The 17,489-nt window shown below is 39.7% G+C and overlaps 1 protein-coding gene across 6 annotated transcripts in view; it reads right to left on the reverse strand.

Annotated features, from left to right (window-relative positions):
* The window catches only part of tln2b (talin 2b), a 103,602-nt gene that overhangs the window by 3,541 nt on the left and 82,572 nt on the right, over positions 1–17,489 (reverse strand). For 3 of the 6 annotated variants that reach the window (XM_016673742.1, XM_016673739.1, XM_016673740.1), the window contains exons 43-57: positions 17,212–17,331; positions 16,460–16,606; positions 13,457–13,623; positions 13,113–13,296; positions 12,644–12,769; positions 10,405–10,521; positions 9,746–9,931; positions 8,530–8,637; positions 7,625–7,730; positions 6,324–6,329; positions 5,753–5,877; positions 2,631–2,756; positions 1,464–1,526; positions 1,190–1,372; positions 967–1,092 (exon numbers count right to left, since the gene is read on the reverse strand). In XM_016673742.1, coding sequence (XP_016529228.1) covers positions 967–1,092; positions 1,190–1,372; positions 1,464–1,526; positions 2,631–2,756; positions 5,753–5,877; positions 6,324–6,329; positions 7,625–7,730; positions 8,530–8,637; positions 9,746–9,931; positions 10,405–10,521; positions 12,644–12,769; positions 13,113–13,296; positions 13,457–13,623; positions 16,460–16,606; positions 17,212–17,331 — 1,890 coding nt within the window. The remainder of the gene's footprint in view (positions 1–966; positions 1,093–1,189; positions 1,373–1,463; positions 1,527–2,630; positions 2,757–5,752; positions 5,878–6,323; positions 6,330–7,624; positions 7,731–8,529; positions 8,638–9,745; positions 9,932–10,404; positions 10,522–12,643; positions 12,770–13,112; positions 13,297–13,456; positions 13,624–16,459; positions 16,607–17,211; positions 17,332–17,489) is intronic. The other 3 variants (XM_016673743.1, XM_007556755.2, XM_016673741.1) reach the window with 2 other exon arrangements.

Consider the following 17,489-nt stretch of genomic DNA (forward strand, 5'->3'; position numbering starts at 1 on the left):
TGCTCACACGTGGGCATCCTCTTGCCAGGCTCCAGTCGTGTAGACCCCTTAAATCTTTTATTAAGTTGCTGCTACAAGTGATCAGCCTACGCTGACTGCACTGCGATTGGGATGTAAAGGGATGGTATATAATTAGACCTGAGTCTGACTTTATGGCTGGCTGGTATTACATTGATGTTAGTTTTGCCTGATCTGAATTTTTGTTAAATGAAGACGAATTGAACTAGTTTATCTTAAAAAGGGCCTTGATTTGACATTTTGTTGTGAATAGGCAGCAAAGCTATATATGAGCCGAACTTTATCACATTTAAATTGCTAATGCCAGTGCCCTGTATTGGAGAATCAATACCACACTTGAAAGACGAATCACAATATGTGTCTACTGTCAGTTCACCAGAAGTTACTTAATAAATAATTACTGATGGTAGTAATAAAAAAGAGAAAATAGAATTGTTTAGTTATTTACCTTCCTTGTTAAATGTCAATCACAGTCTAAGCTGGTTACAATAGCAGTGGGATCCCACAATCCCAATGACAGGCAAAATGGAAAGTGACGGGCATAAGCTCAGTCGTCGTGAATATCTCACTGACACGGGAACCCAATCAGGATCAAAAAAGAAGCAACGACGACAGAAAAACACTCATTGGATATTGTTGATCTTTGTTTGCTTTTGCCAAGATGAATATTCTTTGTTCCAGCAGTGAAGCGGTTCAAAGTTATCCGAGGTGTGATATTTTGGAGCTGTTAATGTCCTGGTAAACAGCTTTGAAAGGGATCTGATGTTTTTTTTATTTTTTTTATCTGTAGGAGCTCATCACAATTTCAGAAAAACAACTGTGGCATTTTGATATACGGGCAAAGAAACGCAATCGCTCAGTAACATTTAGCGGAAAAGGGCATATCACGCAGTCGGGAGGATTTATATCCAAGACTTCACAAGATTCACTCATAGATTTTTCTCTCACCTGAGCAATGCCTCCAACAAATTTGGTCTTCACTACCACGCTGTCGTCCTCTGTCTTGTCAAATGCTGCTTTTTGAGCTGCTTTCACCAGGTTGTCCGAAGCCCGCTTCACTGCGTTGCCAGCAGCCTAAAGAAAGGTGTTGGGGAGGCCGGGGGGAGGAAAGTGAGCGCACGTATGAGTTAACGCATCTTTTCATAGCTGAACTAATGTGATTCGGTGTTACCTGTAATCTTCTCATGGCCTCAGAGTCGTGGTCCGCCTTCACCTTGCAAGCCACCAGCAGCTGAGCCGTGGAGGCTGCGACCTGCTTGGCAGAACAGATGAGCTTCTCCTCGCTGGCGTGGCCCTGCACTGAAGCGTTCGCCGCCTCACACAGGTTACTGGTGGCTGCTGCTACCATACGGGCCTACAGCAACGAACAAATTCACACTTATTCTTGGCTGGCTGCGACGTTTATTAATACAAAGTTCATATAGTAACATATTAAAGTAACTTACAGCTGATATGAGACCCTGCGACCACTGGCCGTCATCTACTGCATTAGCTAGATTGGATCCCACCTGAGGAACGGAAAAAAAAAAAGCATCTTACACATACAAAACCGGTGGTTATTTCTTTACCTTCGCTGGGTTTATGTGTTTTGAACTGTTTGTCAATATCATCTGGTTTCACTAGACCTCTTGCAGAGGATGAAATAAGAAATAGTCAGGAAATGAAATGATGTTTGTAATAATGCTCATATCAGTGAGCAGAGTTAATGACTTCAATCATCACCAGAGAATGAGTTTGTTCACTTAAGATAATATTGGGCCATTTAATTGCTAAGCAGCCACTACAAGGCTAAAGCAAGCTTAAGCTCAACATTCACATTTTGACAAAATAATTATTCATGAAGTCAATACAGACAGGCAATACCTTATGCGGAGCTATATTACTCTATAAAACCGCTTGGCTATTTCTGTAAGCCAAATGCTTAGGTACAGGATGGAAATAGAAGTGGTTAGGTAGTTAATGTGATGAATTTAGTAAATGAGTTTTTCACTTAAGTAAACAAGAACCTTTTACCTAATAATCAGTTACCAAAAGCTTATGCAACCTAATTTCAACATTCACCCGAAATTCCAGAAAATTGGTCATAAAGTTAATAAGGACAGGAAGTATAATACCTTACAAATGAGCATAAGCTTTGACTAAATTGTCAATAAAGTCTTATGAGCCATTATATCACTGCTATGGCTCTCTGGTAGAGTAGGAGACTTGCAATCAAAAGGTTGTTTGATTCCAGTTTCCTCCTGTCACATGTCAATGTGCCTCTGTGCAAGGTGGCCTCCCACTCACTGTGTGCATGTTTGTGAGTGCAAATTGGTGAATGTGTCTGTAGCATAAAGTCCATTTATCATTTAGCATTTTAAGGCAATATGAGGCTAAAAACAAACAAACAAACAAACAAACAAACAAAAAAAAAACAGTTTAACCCAAATAGCTACTTATTATGTAATCTAGTTAAGACTGATTTTTTTCAACATACTTTTTGGTAGTCTGACTGTTGGATATTCAACAGTCAGAGCCGTTTTTAACCCATTTTTTTTAATATGCTGGGTGTATAATGTACGTGTTCTATGCCCACATCACAATCAAAAGTATGGGAGGAATTATTTTCTGACCTTGCCTTGTTGCACCAGTTCTCTTTGAGCTGCAGATGCAGATTTTACAAGAGCACTGGTTGCTGCAGCGATAGACTTTGCAGCTTCTAAGATCTGGTCCTCAAAATCCAGTGTCTCATCAGCCTGCTGGAGAAAAAAAATCCCCCCAAAAAGTTACAAATCCCAATCCGCAATGAATGGATGAAAACCAAGGTAAAAATAAAATAAAATAAAATAACACATCTATCCTCATATCTGTAAAATACTGCGAGCCACAAATAACACAGCCTCAAGTGACAGCTTTTTTCTATGAAGTGTATTGAGGGTCAATTTTATCCTTCACATAAAACAAATCTAGATATAACACATTTTGAGCAACGAAGCAGAACATAAACACAAACTGTCATTTCCGCCAAATGAACTGAAGAACAGTATGAAAAATCATGGAGGTTCAGTTCGGGGACATTCAACAAATGGCCCTCTCTGCATCCTCAGTCAACAAGATGTGATTGACCACAGACCTCCATAAACACATAAGGCACACGTGGCTGGAGACAGGGCGGGACACTGTAGGAATATGTTTGATATATAGTTGGACTGAATAACAACCTAATATATCAAACATATCAGACAGAGCCCTGCAGAGAAGGCTTCCAGGCCTACAATGGCTTAGGGAGTTTGAAGGGGGGAGGGAGAGAGGAAGCATGCTGGGAGCAGGAGAGCCGTCTGCTCTTAAAGGGCGGAAAGTATGAGGGAGAAAAGAGCAGAGGGGAGTAAAACGGAAGAGGAATAATTCAGGCAGTTGTTGGGAACATAAATAAAGCCTAAACATCTGTTTGGAACTGCGTTAAGCTATGATAAATAACAGTATTTGTGCTGGTTTTCTCTCTCTCTGTGATAGCATTAGCGTCATTCCAAAAATAACAGTTAACAGAGCTCTACAGTTTGTGAATCACAGTGTACAGTGAGCCTTGCAGAGGTTTGCATTCTCATCCTTACAATTCAACGTATTGGGATTTTATATGACTGACTCACACGACATAGCTGAAATGGGACGAAATTTGTGTAATTTTCTTAGAAATTAAAATATAGAAAGTGTGGCATGGATATATATTCAGCCCTCTTTACTCTAATATAAGTAAGATCCAAAAAAACCAGTAACGTCAAAGAGTCCTCCAACTAGCGGACAGAGTTGACGTGTGTAAAATAAAAAATATATATATATTAGGGAGCAGTGAGCACACCGCCTTTATTACCAAAGAACACACCAGCTTAGAGATAAAGTTCTGGAGAAGTTTAAAGCAGAAGTAGGCAGCAAAAAATATCTCAAGCTTTGAACATCTCACATCTGACATCGGAAAAAAGGAAGAGTCTGGAACAACTGCAAACTAAAGCCACGCAGCAGACACAGTTGATATTCTCAAGTCAAATAAGATTAAAGTAACCTTCTTCTGACCTACATGAAACTCCATTTGTAGAGCAAAACTAACACAGCATGTCGCCTTGAAGACAATACACCTAAAAGTGATATACAGTCGTGACAGAATGTCATGGGAATGCTTTTGATCGGCACAGATAGAAAAGCTGGCCAAAGCTGATGGGAAGATTGATGAAACTGTTTGAGGTTCCAAAATTACTCACCTTCACCTTCCAGCAGGATAGCAAAGCCAAATATAGAACCAGTGGGATGGTTATGATCACAATATTTTCATGTGCTATGCTGGCCCACAGGTTACAAATCTTCAATTGGTAACCTGGAATAGTGATGTTCATAGAGGTGCTACATCTAATCAACTAATGGGCAAAAATATCTGTCCATACTTCCTAGTCTGGAAAAAAACAAAAAACAAAAACATGTTTGAACATTGCTGCTGTAACCACACTGAAATGCAGTCCTACAAAATATTTTGTAAACAATTTTTGAAAATGATGTAACATTTTACATCTAGCTATACAAAACTGTATGCTGATTTATCACATAAAATCCCAGTAAAGTGAATTGAAGTTTGCACTTATGACATAAATTTCGAAAATGTTCAAATCAGGCAAATACTATTGCAAGGCACTGAAAATCATTTTTCTTCTGTATCGTTTTTACATTGCATTCCCAGGAATTATTTTGTCTTAGCTTCATCCTGTACCTGACTAAATAATATTTTATCTGTGTTAATAAGGAAATTAAAGTATGTTTAGTTGTTTAAGGTTTCATTTTTCTGTTGTCTTTAATATGCCCACTAGAGGGAGTTACTGACATGTAAAAGATGAAAATCCTTTCCTTGATTAATCTCTTTCCATAAAAACAAAAGCCCTGCTGCTGCCATGGATTTATAGTATCTATAGTGTGAGACAGGACTTTACACGGTCTTCATTCAAAAACAGGACAACCTAAATCTATGTACATTAAAGTCACACAGATGAAGACCGGACTGATGATCACATTTACAGGAAGAACAATAAAAAAAAGGGAGAAAGCTTTGGAGTCACAAGACCACAAATGTCCAGAGACAGATAAACAAATACTACAACCATGCAGAGCATGCCACAAAGACAACACCTACTTACAAAGAGAACAAAAACATAAAGGTAGGCTTATAGCACATGTAGTATTAATTACCACATATGTTGCCTGTACATTATGCTACACATTTTGGTTTTGATCTGGAGAGCGAGCACGGGGGTGAAGCAGTAGTAGATTAGAGAAGAAAAACAGAGCTACGAAACAAAAGGAAATAAGTTCAATAGGACAGAGAACTTCTCTTTCACAAAGGGTCACAGCAGTTCAGTGCACATTTGAGCTCAATCCAACATAAGCCTGACAGCCCAGCTGTGTAATTACATCTCCTGGCAATGCAGTTCAAAATAATGTTCAAGAGGAGCTTTGAAGAAAGTTTTATAAGTTAGCTCGCTGGACAAGCTCTCTGAGTCAACATGCTGTGTGAACGCAACATAGTCTCTTTCTCTCCTTTCATGATTTCATGTTGGCAGATCAGTTACAGAAAAAAAAAAGAGGACTCCTCTTCAAAGTCGGCGTCACCTTCTTCCTACCTACGTCCCACATCGACTCCCCGGCTGATTAATCGCAGAAAGCTGTGTTTGGGTTTGAGTGGGTGGGAAGAAAAAAGGTTGAGTGGGGCACTTGTTACCTTGGGCTTGGCCCTGGGCTTGAGCTGCTCCAGTTTCTTGGCTGCGGCTTCAATGGAGGCTGCTGCACCGAGGAGCTCGGTCTCAGCGATGATGGTGGGGTCCTCGGGGTCCATGCAGTCTGATCCTGGAGGAGATCGATAGCAGACATTGGATTACCGACGCCGTTTCCTTCCTGTTTTGCACCGAAGGTAAACAGAAGCAACAGCGGTGCATTTCCATTTCATTTACCAGTGCAATTATGCCATCCTTTCATCGTCCTAAAGACGCTCAAATGTTTCCATTATCACAATAATGCCTCAAAGCAAACTGAGATAAACGTAAGCTAGATGGAATACACATCTGATGGATCATTGTCTTTTTAAAGGCTTTTAAATGTCCATAAGACTGAGCTGCTCAAGGACAGCCTGCTGAAGCAGATGGGGATGATGTTTATAGATTATGTCTATCACTGGGGAAATCTGTTATCCCTCCCCCCCCCACACCAAACCCTTGAGCCGACTCCTCTTCGGCCCCCCACTGACCCTGATGAAAGTTGATCTGGGTGAACAAAACACGCCGTATACCACTTACCTCCATCTAAAGCAGCAAGGGAGGAGGGGGATGGAGAGAAAAAAAAAGAGAGAGACCACATGGGACATTAGAGAGGTGAAGTGGATAGCCCCACTGTGTGTCAGGCTGTTCTCTGAAATCTAATTCTCACCCAAACACAATCTATTAGCCCTGTCAGATGCAGTACTGCGGCATGCAGAGACACTGCTGTAACCATCCTACACAGCTTCATTTGAAGAAATTTGCATAGCGATTACATTGAGCTACAATTTCAATATTCTGAACTGATTTTTGGGGAGCCATCTGTATTAGAGATGCTGACAGGTTTGGTGGCTTGACTCACTAGTGCAACAGTGTTGCTCATGAGCAGGAGGATTAGGGCTCCTTCCACTAATCTTCGACATCTTCGCAATCCTGTCGGGGATTTTTACATTTCGTCGAACTGCGTTGGCTCCTACCGGTACCCTGGCTTGCTTAATGTTGTCTACAAATCCAGCTCAATCGGTTTCCCTCTACTCCAAAATAATGTGTCATAGTAGTAATGAAATTAAAATTTATGACAGGTACAGCACCAAGACACACTCATTGGCACCCCTGTTAAAAATGTGCCAAAGCATAAATACGTAAAACAAAAAAAACAAAAAATAAATATATATATATATATATATATATACATACTACTGTAATAACAGAAACACATGCTATAAAAATAGAACACTTTCACCTTTAGTTCAGCTTTCTTGAAGTCAGAGAGTTGTACAATATTTTCACAGCAGGGATAATAGTAGCTGTGACACTTTTTTTGGGTAAAAAAAACCTATTTCTTAACATGAATTTTATTGAGATACATATCATGGATTTTTTACGGGTCTATACTACTGCAATAAAAGATTAACTTACTCTAAGACCTTTAGCATATTTACGAGGGTGTCTATAAAAGTGGCAGCCCTGGAATTTTTTTGTTGATGACAAAGCATCCAGGCTCAGACACAGATTATTAGAAAACTCTTGTGCTCTCTAAATGTGTTGAGAACGGTCTGCTTGTAATTCTCATCTCCGTTTCTACTGATGTCATAAAAATATAAAATATATACTGAGTACTCTGGACTGCATGGAGGCTTGTTGCCGTTATTAGCAAACATAATAATTTTCATAGGTTCCTTAAACCCTTGAATGCTTCTGCTGCATCCTCCAATAAATGATGCATCAGGCAGAATGGGGGCATTAGTGACTAAATGGCACTGAGCTACACTCAGTGACTCAGAGTGTTTGATCAGCAAAGTGAGTGGGTGCATACGTATGTGTGTGTTTGTGGATGTCACCTTTCATGGCCTCGGCTGTCTGGACAAGCTCCGTCACACAGGCTGCCACATGCTTTGAATGCATGGCCAGCTGCTGCTTCTGCTCTGGCAACGGTCTCTGCAAGACCTGAAAACACAAGAGCACATCCTTGTAAAGTGCATAAACACGAGAACGAGAGGTCGGCTGGAGTTATGCTCCCAGATTATGACAGGGATTACAAAAAAAACAAAAGAAAAAAAACCAAAAAAAAAAAACCTGTTCATGTCAACTAAAATTTTTAGGTTCATAAAAGAAATAATTCAAACATTTTGATTTGGGTTTTTGAAGTTTGGCTGAGCAAAACATTTTATTTAATTGTATGCTCTTAATTACAATGCATTCTATATATTACCCAGGTAATGTACATGAACTGGAACTGGCACACAAGCTGGCATGTAACGACCAGTCCAACAGGAAAGATATAATACTGGAAAGATTATATGTTTTGTCTTTCAGAAAGTTTGTAATGATAAATGTGGTTACAAACAGATATTAAAGTGTATGGTTACAAAAATGCCTTTTTCTTAATCTTGATACCAAAATATCTTAGTCTGTTTTGAGACCTAATTACAAATGAATAGCTGTGCTAAAGTAAGAGGCTAAGTGTAAATCACTGAGAAAGGTTTTTTTTCAAAGTTTTAAAGAATTAATCTTGTACACCAGACCTGATTAATGTTGCAATAAAAGATTTCATCTAAAAGTAAGTTGATGTAATTTCTACAACCTTATATTTTAACTCTCATTTAAAAAACAAAAAAAACAACAACAAAAAAACACTGTTCTTGTTCTGAAAAATAAATGGCACAAGCCATGACCTACATAGAAGAGAATATTTCCCAAAATATTTCCTTTTCAATAAAAATGGTTTATATAAGTGTACACACACCTGCAGTACTTGTTCCAGAAGGTTGATGTATTCGGTGGTGCACTCGGTGCCGTACTGTAAGGCTTTTCCTCTCAAATCCTCGCCCACCTCAGGATGATGTGCAGCTTGCTGTAAAGTAAGTAAAGGCTGAAAATTACATTTAATGTCACTACTTAAGGACCTAAATGCATAAAATAGGTTGGAACCTAAAGCATCAGAAGCCAGAGAAAGCACAAATTGGCAACCCGCTGATTGTGGAAAGAATGGCATCGTCCCCATATGATTTCAATAAACCATTTTGGGTTTCCTTACATTTTTTTATGTTTGTTTTGAAGTTTACCTTTGAATAATTTCATTTCTGCTTTGTGCATAAATATACATCAGTTCTAAAAGAGAAAAAGTTATATGTCTGACTTATCTAATTGAAAGGTTGATATCCATGGCAAAGCAAAGATGGCTTTCATTAATAAAAAAGAAAAAAACAAATCCTAAAGTAAAAGAAAACGGTATCAGATTTTATCATTGTTATATCTAGTACAGATTAATAGAAAAAGCACCACAATCGCAATTCTTGGAATTTGACTAAAATAAAACCATGGTTATTTGATTTCTGTTGTGGCGTGCTGACTAAACGCGTGTATACCATCTCCTGCATTCGCAAACATTATTACTTGCAAACATCTTTGTACATCTACTCAACAGAGGTATGGTGAGAACACACACTCTGTTGGGTTGAACATGGATACTGATGTAGTAAGTCTCAACGTGCTTATATAAGATGCTGAATACAGTCTGAAATCCTAACTTCATTATTATTTTATCTATGACCTCTTACAGTTCAAAATCACTTAAAATCTGTGTTGTTGGGTCAAGCTTTACAAAAAGTGAAGCTCTTGAAATCAGTCCAAAATTCTGATTCAATTGAAGGTTGAGTCTACTTAAAATTCAACCGCCACAACAATTTCTTGCTGATGTTTAAACGTGGAAAAACGCAGCCCGCGCTGCTCAATCACCCATCATCCATTTCTGTGTTCTTAAAACTGCTCAGCGGGTGACGAGTATAACCTGCTTTCTAGTCTGACTTTGAACACCGACTGAGTCACTTCCCGCAGCAGCATCCAGAAAATAAACTCGACTCGATAATATCTGCTCTCAGCAGGCTCGGGTTCGCGTGTTCCCTGCCAGCCTGGTGCTGTCTGTGTGAGGCCTGTTTTGGCAGGGTGGAGTGGATTAGCACCTTGCAGGTAGTCAGCATATCGGAGATGGCTTTGCGGCTCAGGTTGGCGGTCGCGATCACGTCCTCCTGCTGAGCAGAGTTGCCTGCGGCCACGGCCTTGGCTGTGGCTACAGTGATGCCCTTTGTGTTGCGGATGAACTCCTCGGGTGAAGCGGACTTGTCCGGGACGTCCTTGGACTGGAACACCTGCAATGAAGAAGAGAATCACAATACTGCGATAGGGTACGTGCTCAGAGAGAAAGCAAACACAGTTTACACAGGTATATCGTCCGGAAAATGCGTGGAAAAATGTAGGCAGTGTAATAATGTGAACTTAAGGGAGTCTCGGTAAGACTCCCTTGAGGCTAAAGGTCCTCTGATAAGGATTAGAAGCAAATTACATAAAAACAAGCTCTTGGAACCTCTTCATTTCTCACTCTGGCTGTGTCCGTTACCAAGACCCTGATAAGAGCTGTGGGAAAACCTGCAGGGGCTGAGAGAGGAGAAGGAACAGAGCTGGACTGATAATAAAGGGGGGAAAAAAGAACAAAAAGCTTCCCTGTGTTGTTCAGAATAATAGACACAGATATCCCTGACCCAGCTTTGCAGAAAGGCTGTTTCTCAATGTTTAACTCTCAACAGACCATAAAGAAGAGCCTTGGCCTGTCAGATGCACTTACTGTCAGCTCCTGCTTTATGAACTCAATGGAGGCCTCCAGTGCCCTTGTGCCACGAGTGGCTTCATCCTCCACTGCCTTCACTGTTTTTAGAAGAGAAGTCACGTTGGTCACCATGACCTGTCAGTGACGAGAGAAAAAAAAATGAGGCCTGAACTTAAACCAGAAGGCAGAGCACTTCCTCCACTGAGGCCAACAATTTCGTTATACAAAATATTTAAACTGTTCGTTTCTCTGATAATCACACTGTGAATAATCCTATTTGCTGCTAAAAATGACTAGAATTTAATCCTGTTAATATAAAAAGAAACTAATTAACCGACTTGTCGTGCCACATATTTCTGCCTGCGCCGTGCTCAGTAAACTGCAGTAAACTCTGGACTCTGGAATTTGAAAAACACGGCCGCCAGGACTTTGATGGTATCCTGTTCAGAGGTCACCATATGTTGGAGGAACTGAACCAATCTGTCAACATGAACACATCCATGGGTGGCCCTAATTCCATTTAGATGAGAAAACTCAACTAATCCTGTTGCAACAAGCTATGTGTGCTAGATTGTTTGGCACTTACTTAAATTAGAAAAAAAAAAATACATTTACAGCAGACATTCAACAACATTTTCAAAACAGATCTTTGTTTGGATCTGTTTAGAAGCACCTGAGGCTCTGTTGCAAGAAGACTCTTAATTGATTGGACCCTTATGTAAGTGCTCAGCAAGCTTTGTTGTTCAATAGTCCATGGAAATTTTTCAGGCAACTGGGATCCTCTTAGGCATGTCTTAAGATTTATAATAAAGCACATACATTTAACTGGAAATTGTGTCAGTTAGCTTAACAAAACCTGAACTTTAGATAACTGCTGTTTGATATGCAAATATATTTTTATATTACTTTGTAGGGATATTTAATTATAGAGATTGGCCCAAACAGACATGCTAGAGAAATCATTCACGGATCAGTCATCAGGCTGCTTGACAGCAAACTGTTGCTCATTTATAAGTGTACTTCCAACAGTATTTGAGTTCATAATCATCATTGAAGCAAAACCCCCAAAATCTTGCATGGGAGGATTTTTTTTAATTGATGCACATTTTCAGGGTTTAGAAGTCAGAAAAATGTATGAACCATTGAAGGGCAATTTGTTTACAGTGACCCAATCCTTGTACATTCTAAGAAGCGATGAGCAGACATAAATACAATATACATACGGTAATTAAAAAGTGCCAACAACAGCTAAAACCAAGGCTGCAGCTATGATGTGTACGAGATGTGCATTTAAAACTAAGATACAGCAATAAAAGTAATACTTTATACAGGAGCTGCTGCAGAACTACTTAGGACCAGCATTCAAAAGTCTAATCAGAGACTTTAAATTATTTTGTTCTTTGTCAGAATCAGAAGGCAATATTGACATACAGGTATCAGAATGAAACAAAATATAAAACACATCTTCCGTTTGGGCTGATGAAGCACTTGTGCTTCTTCCTGACCTTTCTTTGCCATAGAAAGGACATGTCCCTCTGTATGACACCAGCAATTTTTGTGGATTAATTATGTGGTTGAGACCATTCTTGCCCCTAACAGGAGAACACATCTAGCCAACAAAAAGGTAAAAAAAAAGAGAGAAAGCTTTATGACTTTCATTGATACCCAATGACTCTTCAATCCTCCGTTGACTATTTTTGTCACACAAGTTTATGTATGACATCCATAAAATTCATAACTTTGTATTTTATTTTGTTTACTGCTAATTAACAGTGTAGTTGATGCGACGGTGGGTATTCTTTTTAGTATGGGCAACTGCCCAGGATGGCATTAGAACTGGAGTTCTTTAAAACGAAGAAAAATATGGCGTTTTATCTCTAAAGTACACAAAGACTGCTCTGCTTTATACACATTGCACTTCCAAGTCACATCTGTTAAGAGCTTCTGCAAGGCACACCGGCGTTCTCGTTCATGTTGACAAACACATACACACAATATATCAGTGACAACTCAAGTCCCACAGATATGAGAGAGAAAGCAGAGACTCTGATAAGAGCTGTCACATCTTCCTTGTAAAAAAAAAAAAAGCTCAGCGTATTGCTACCGCATGCATCAATCGACAGGTAATAATATAAAGAGGGCTTTTGCGGAATGCATTTCTGCAGTCTCCTGCTATCAGCAATAGGGCTTTCTGTGAAATAAATCCACCACTTAAAGAGATGTGACAGTCATCTGTTTCAGAGCTCCGTTTCCGTACCTTGGCCGCGCTCTTCAGCTGATACATGGACGGGTCGTCAGGTGCTTTGCCAGCAGCACATTTGGTGGCACCAATGAGCTCAGCCAAAGCCTTGGCCACATCCCTCACTGCATTTATAAGAACCACCTGAGGAGATAGAGGTGGAATCAATAAAGCACAATGGTCAGAGTGTAGGCTTATCGGCTGTGCTTTGGGGAGAGGATTTAGCACTTATCGCTCCGAGCTAGTCATGATACTTCAGACTTAGTGGAAAGCAGAGACAGTGGTATGCACTCAGGGGAAAGAAGAGGCACTACCGTAGGATGAAATGGGAGTCAAAGTGAATCTAACACAGGATGCAAAATGCAAAAGAGCAGAGTTTTATTACATAAAACCATAATGGAAAACCAGATGTGTTTGTTTTTTTTTGTTTTGTTTTTTTTACATGAAAAGGAGAAACCTTTATTAGTGTGCTGTGGATTTTCATCACCTGTGTCTCAGGGTCATCGGATCCCATGCTGGTCGCCCCCAGTTTGACAACCTCGGTAAGCTGAGTGATGGTCTTGGCTGAGGAGTGTGCAGCCTGAGCCAGCTTCTCCTGGGTGGACGCGGCTCCCGCCACCAGCAGCTTGGTGTCCTCCACCAGCGTCTTGGCCGTCTTCAGGATGCTTTCCCTGAGGGACGCGACACATTGTGTGACAATCTGTCGTAATGAAGCACCAACAACATAAAACAAAGCAGAGTGTCTCTCTCAACAGTCGTAGCATCTTTTTTTTGTTTTCTTTATTCAAGCCCAGTTTCTCAATGGCTGTTTAGAGTGGAGGTCAGAGGCACCTGTGATCAGCAAATGACTCTTCGTTCTCCGGGTTCAGAGTTCCAGCTGAGGCGAACATGATTGTGGTGTCCAGGTCAGCGATAATTCCTGACACAGCACTGGCTGCTGTGATGCAGGCCTGGGTGCCTTTGTTTCCTGCTTGAAGTGCTGATAGCACCAAGGACACCTGAAGCACGTGAAACAGCACACAAAAACAACATCTGAAATGTTTTATTTAGAGTTGGAAAGACAACTAGACCTACAACTAGATCACATTCCAGCAGCCCTAGTAAAGATGAGGTTCCTGGAGTGGATGTGGCCTCTCAGCTACCCTTAAATTTAAGGAGATTGGGGGGAGAATGTCATGTAAAACATACTTTTGAGAGTTTTCTTTTGAGTGTTATAATGTTGCTTTGATCCTTTCATGCATGTTTGAGAAATACTTGAATTTCTCATTCAAGGGTGCCTAGATGCTTGGTCTCACAAAGCACAGCCTATTTCCACAAGGTTCCTCTTTGGAGCTACAGGGGTCCATCCTGGGGCCCCTCTCATTTAATATTTACATGCTCCTGCTAGCTTAGATTGTAACAAGTAGTGATTAATTACCATAACTATGGGTTTCATCCTGGGAAACTGGTGACACTGCGATGTCACCAATTGACAATGAACCAATTCAAGCTCTCAGCAGATGCATAGACCAGATTACTATGTAAGTATGCCACAACGTTCTCCAGCTGAATAGAAATAAAACTTAAGTTACTGTTTTTGGACCTAAAGAGGAACAATCGAGATTCAGCACAAAGTTATAGCTATTTCAGCTGGAAACTAATCAGGAGTGAAATCTGTGCGTAGTGATGGAGTTAGACAGACCTGAACTTTCAGTGACACATAAAGCCAATTACAAAGTCGGCCTTTTATCACTTGGCGAACATTTTCAAGATTAAAGATTTAATATCTCAACAAAACCTCATAAATGTGTTTATCTTTATAAAATAAAAAAATAGAGCCCATGAGTTCTAAAGTCCTTTTATTGGCTCAGTCAGAGAATAGACTTTAAAATACGTTTCTTAGTTTGTGGTTTACATTGCATTTACCAATTTATGCCAGCAGGTGGCGCAGCCTAACATAACAAACAACTAAAATGCTTGCTATACTACAACCAGACTGGTGACGTATTCAGGGCGTACCCGACCTCTTGCCAAATAACTGCTGGAGATAGACACCATCTCCCCCGCGACCCTACAAAGATAAGCGTGTATAGCCAATGGATGGGTGGATGATGATTAATTCCTTGTAAGACAAAAAAAACAACAAAAAAAAAACAGCCATTGCAAATGTATTCAAAGAAGGAAAACCCCCTCAGTGTCTGTTTTTATACATGTTTCAGGAATTAGAGTCTTCAGGACATTTAATTTGTGTTGTGACTTCACCTGCACTGAAACTGTAGTAAATGACTGTTACTGGTTCAGAAGAATAGCTATCGGGCAACTACTGCAGAAAGCAATTTGCATAATCCTAGATTTCAATATAGCTTACTATATATAAAAAAAACAAAACAAAAAAAAAAAAAAACAGCTGTACCAGTCTTTAAACACCACAGCTGTAGTTATAATGAATGCTAATTAGCTTTTTAGGCTTAATCAATGTCAAACATGTCAAATATGCCACAATATATTAAACACACCTTCTTATTGGTAACACCTAGATTGACAAAAAAAAAGTCAATTTTCAACAATCGTGTTACATATCTGCACATGAAGACAAAACATACAGTGGAATCTTATAAAAACAGGTTGGTGTGACATGACAAATCAGACAGTGATAAATCATTTCAGAAAGCAAATGATGAAGCCATATTTAGATTCAGTTTCAGCATTACTCTATTTTCATAGGAGTCTATCATCCTTCCAGATATTTGTTTTGCTCACTCTGTTGCTCAAGTTTCTGCAAATATATCAAGCTGTGAGAATATCTCTTGTCCATAAGCTTTAGTTAGCCCATAGATTTTTCTGTGCGATTTTAATTCTAAACTTTAGCTTTGAATTTTCTTCAGATAAAATTGTTTTTCTTTTTCCTTACATCTGTTTTGACTTATAGTAAAGCTGAAAAATAACATCTACCTTCCTCTTTACTTGTCTTACAAACACCTGAGGATTTTGAGTTAAAGCTCATGGGTTTCATGATATCCTTTTTTCTTAAGAATTTGCGGAATGCTAGTGGCCTTCAAAGTGATGAACTCAAGTAAAAGTTCATCACTTCTGTCAGAGATAAGATGTGAAGATATGCAGTATATGACCTGGGGTCATAAACTAAATCTGGGGCATTTGCTTAGAGGGCCTTAGCTTCCATATATGCTGTGTCTGCTCTACCGTTAGCCATGAAGATGACCATCCTCTTGAGTCATTGTAACCTCTCTGCGAACTATGGGTTTAGTTCAGGGGTGGTCAACTCCAGTCTTCAAGAGCCAGTTTGAAATAACTTTTACATGGATGCCAGTTCAAACACATCAGGTTAAAGTGATCGGCCAGGCCTCTGCAGAATTTGATGGCATGCTGAGGAGGTAATCGAGTCATTTGATTCAGGCTTGTTGGAGTAGAGATGTTTATAAAATTTTCAGGACTGATGAAGCTAATTCCAGGTTAATCCTGTGTTTTATAACCATTGATTATAAAGAATGAAATGGCATGTGATTTCCAAGAACACCCGAACTGCATTAAGAAGAATTTTTTTTATATTTTTTCTTAAAATAATTTTCACAGAAATTTCACAGGAAACATGTTACAATATAGCTAGAAAAAATGTATTAATTTTTCACAAAGTCAGGTTTTTTATATCATAAAAACTGAGTTTAAGATGTGTAAACCTTTTAAATTCACTGTTTATAGAAAAAATGAGAGATTGATGGGGATTTAACATGCTCAGACTTTTAGAAAATATAATTTGAAATTATAACAAAAGCATAAGAAAAAAAAAAGAACAAGGAATGGCTTCCTTTACCAGTTTCTGACCTTATTGCTGCTTACCTTCTCTGTGACTGCCCGGGCGCACTCAATGAGTTCCCTCTTGGAGAAGCTGTCAGTGGGGCTGAGCTGCAGAGCTCCAGCCTTCTGGACCAGATAGATACATCCATGGCCCAGTTCTTGCACCCGTGTCTTAATCTGGAAAGCAACCTGAAAGCACAAAGCGGCTTGTGTTCACACAGCATTGGTCTTCTTGTTTTGAGTCATGCTCAAAAAATAACAATCACCCTTCAAGCTAGGATCTCTTACTGAGAGGTGCGAAATGAAACATTTCAAGCACCTTCAAAGAGGAAACGCTGGCACTGCACCTTTAATTTCCTGACTGCAATTCATGGGTGGGTGGTACTTCATTACAAGCATCACTATAGGCTTTTAGAGCGGCCTGTCACTATGGCAACCAACAGGGTTTCAAGCAGCTTGTTATATACAAGATACGATAAGAGCTGCTGTGCTAATTAGTGGTATATTTGCACACAGCCATCCTCAGGATAAATCAGAAAAGATTTAAGAGAGCAGCAAGTGGGTGCTGCGAGGGGATGAATGCTGAGGGGACTTTTTTTTTTTCTGTTTGATCTCCTGTTGTTGGTGAAGTTTGTGAAGGATATCTAAGAATAGAAAGCACTTGCGCTCATCAGAGTGTGAGGAATCCATTAAAATTAATTAAAAATGCAGACATTTCAGTGTCACAGCCACATAAAAAGACTAATGTAATATTTCCTCACGTATCCTTTTAAAGACGGTAGCGGGGAGCTCACCTCCTCTGGTTCTGCAGTAGCAGCAGCGAGGCGCCCTTGGTGTCCGAGCTGCGCATAGTCCACAGTCACCTGAGAGGCAAGGCCACCGAGCTCCTCAGGACAGGTCACAGACTTGGTCATCTGGTTAAAGCAGGATTAAACATATTTTCACCATAAACATAATAATGTTTTCTCAGACACCGTGAGCAAACACTAACTGAAGTAAAAGTCTTTGTTTCTGTGCACAATCTTGCCGAATAAAGCTGATTCCAATGTCTATTGACTGTAGCTCTACACAG

This window comes from Poecilia formosa, unplaced genomic scaffold, assembly GCF_000485575.1.
Source record: "Poecilia formosa unplaced genomic scaffold, Poecilia_formosa-5.1.2 Scaffold81, whole genome shotgun sequence".
In the NCBI taxonomy this organism is placed as follows: domain Eukaryota; kingdom Metazoa; phylum Chordata; class Actinopteri; order Cyprinodontiformes; family Poeciliidae; genus Poecilia; species Poecilia formosa.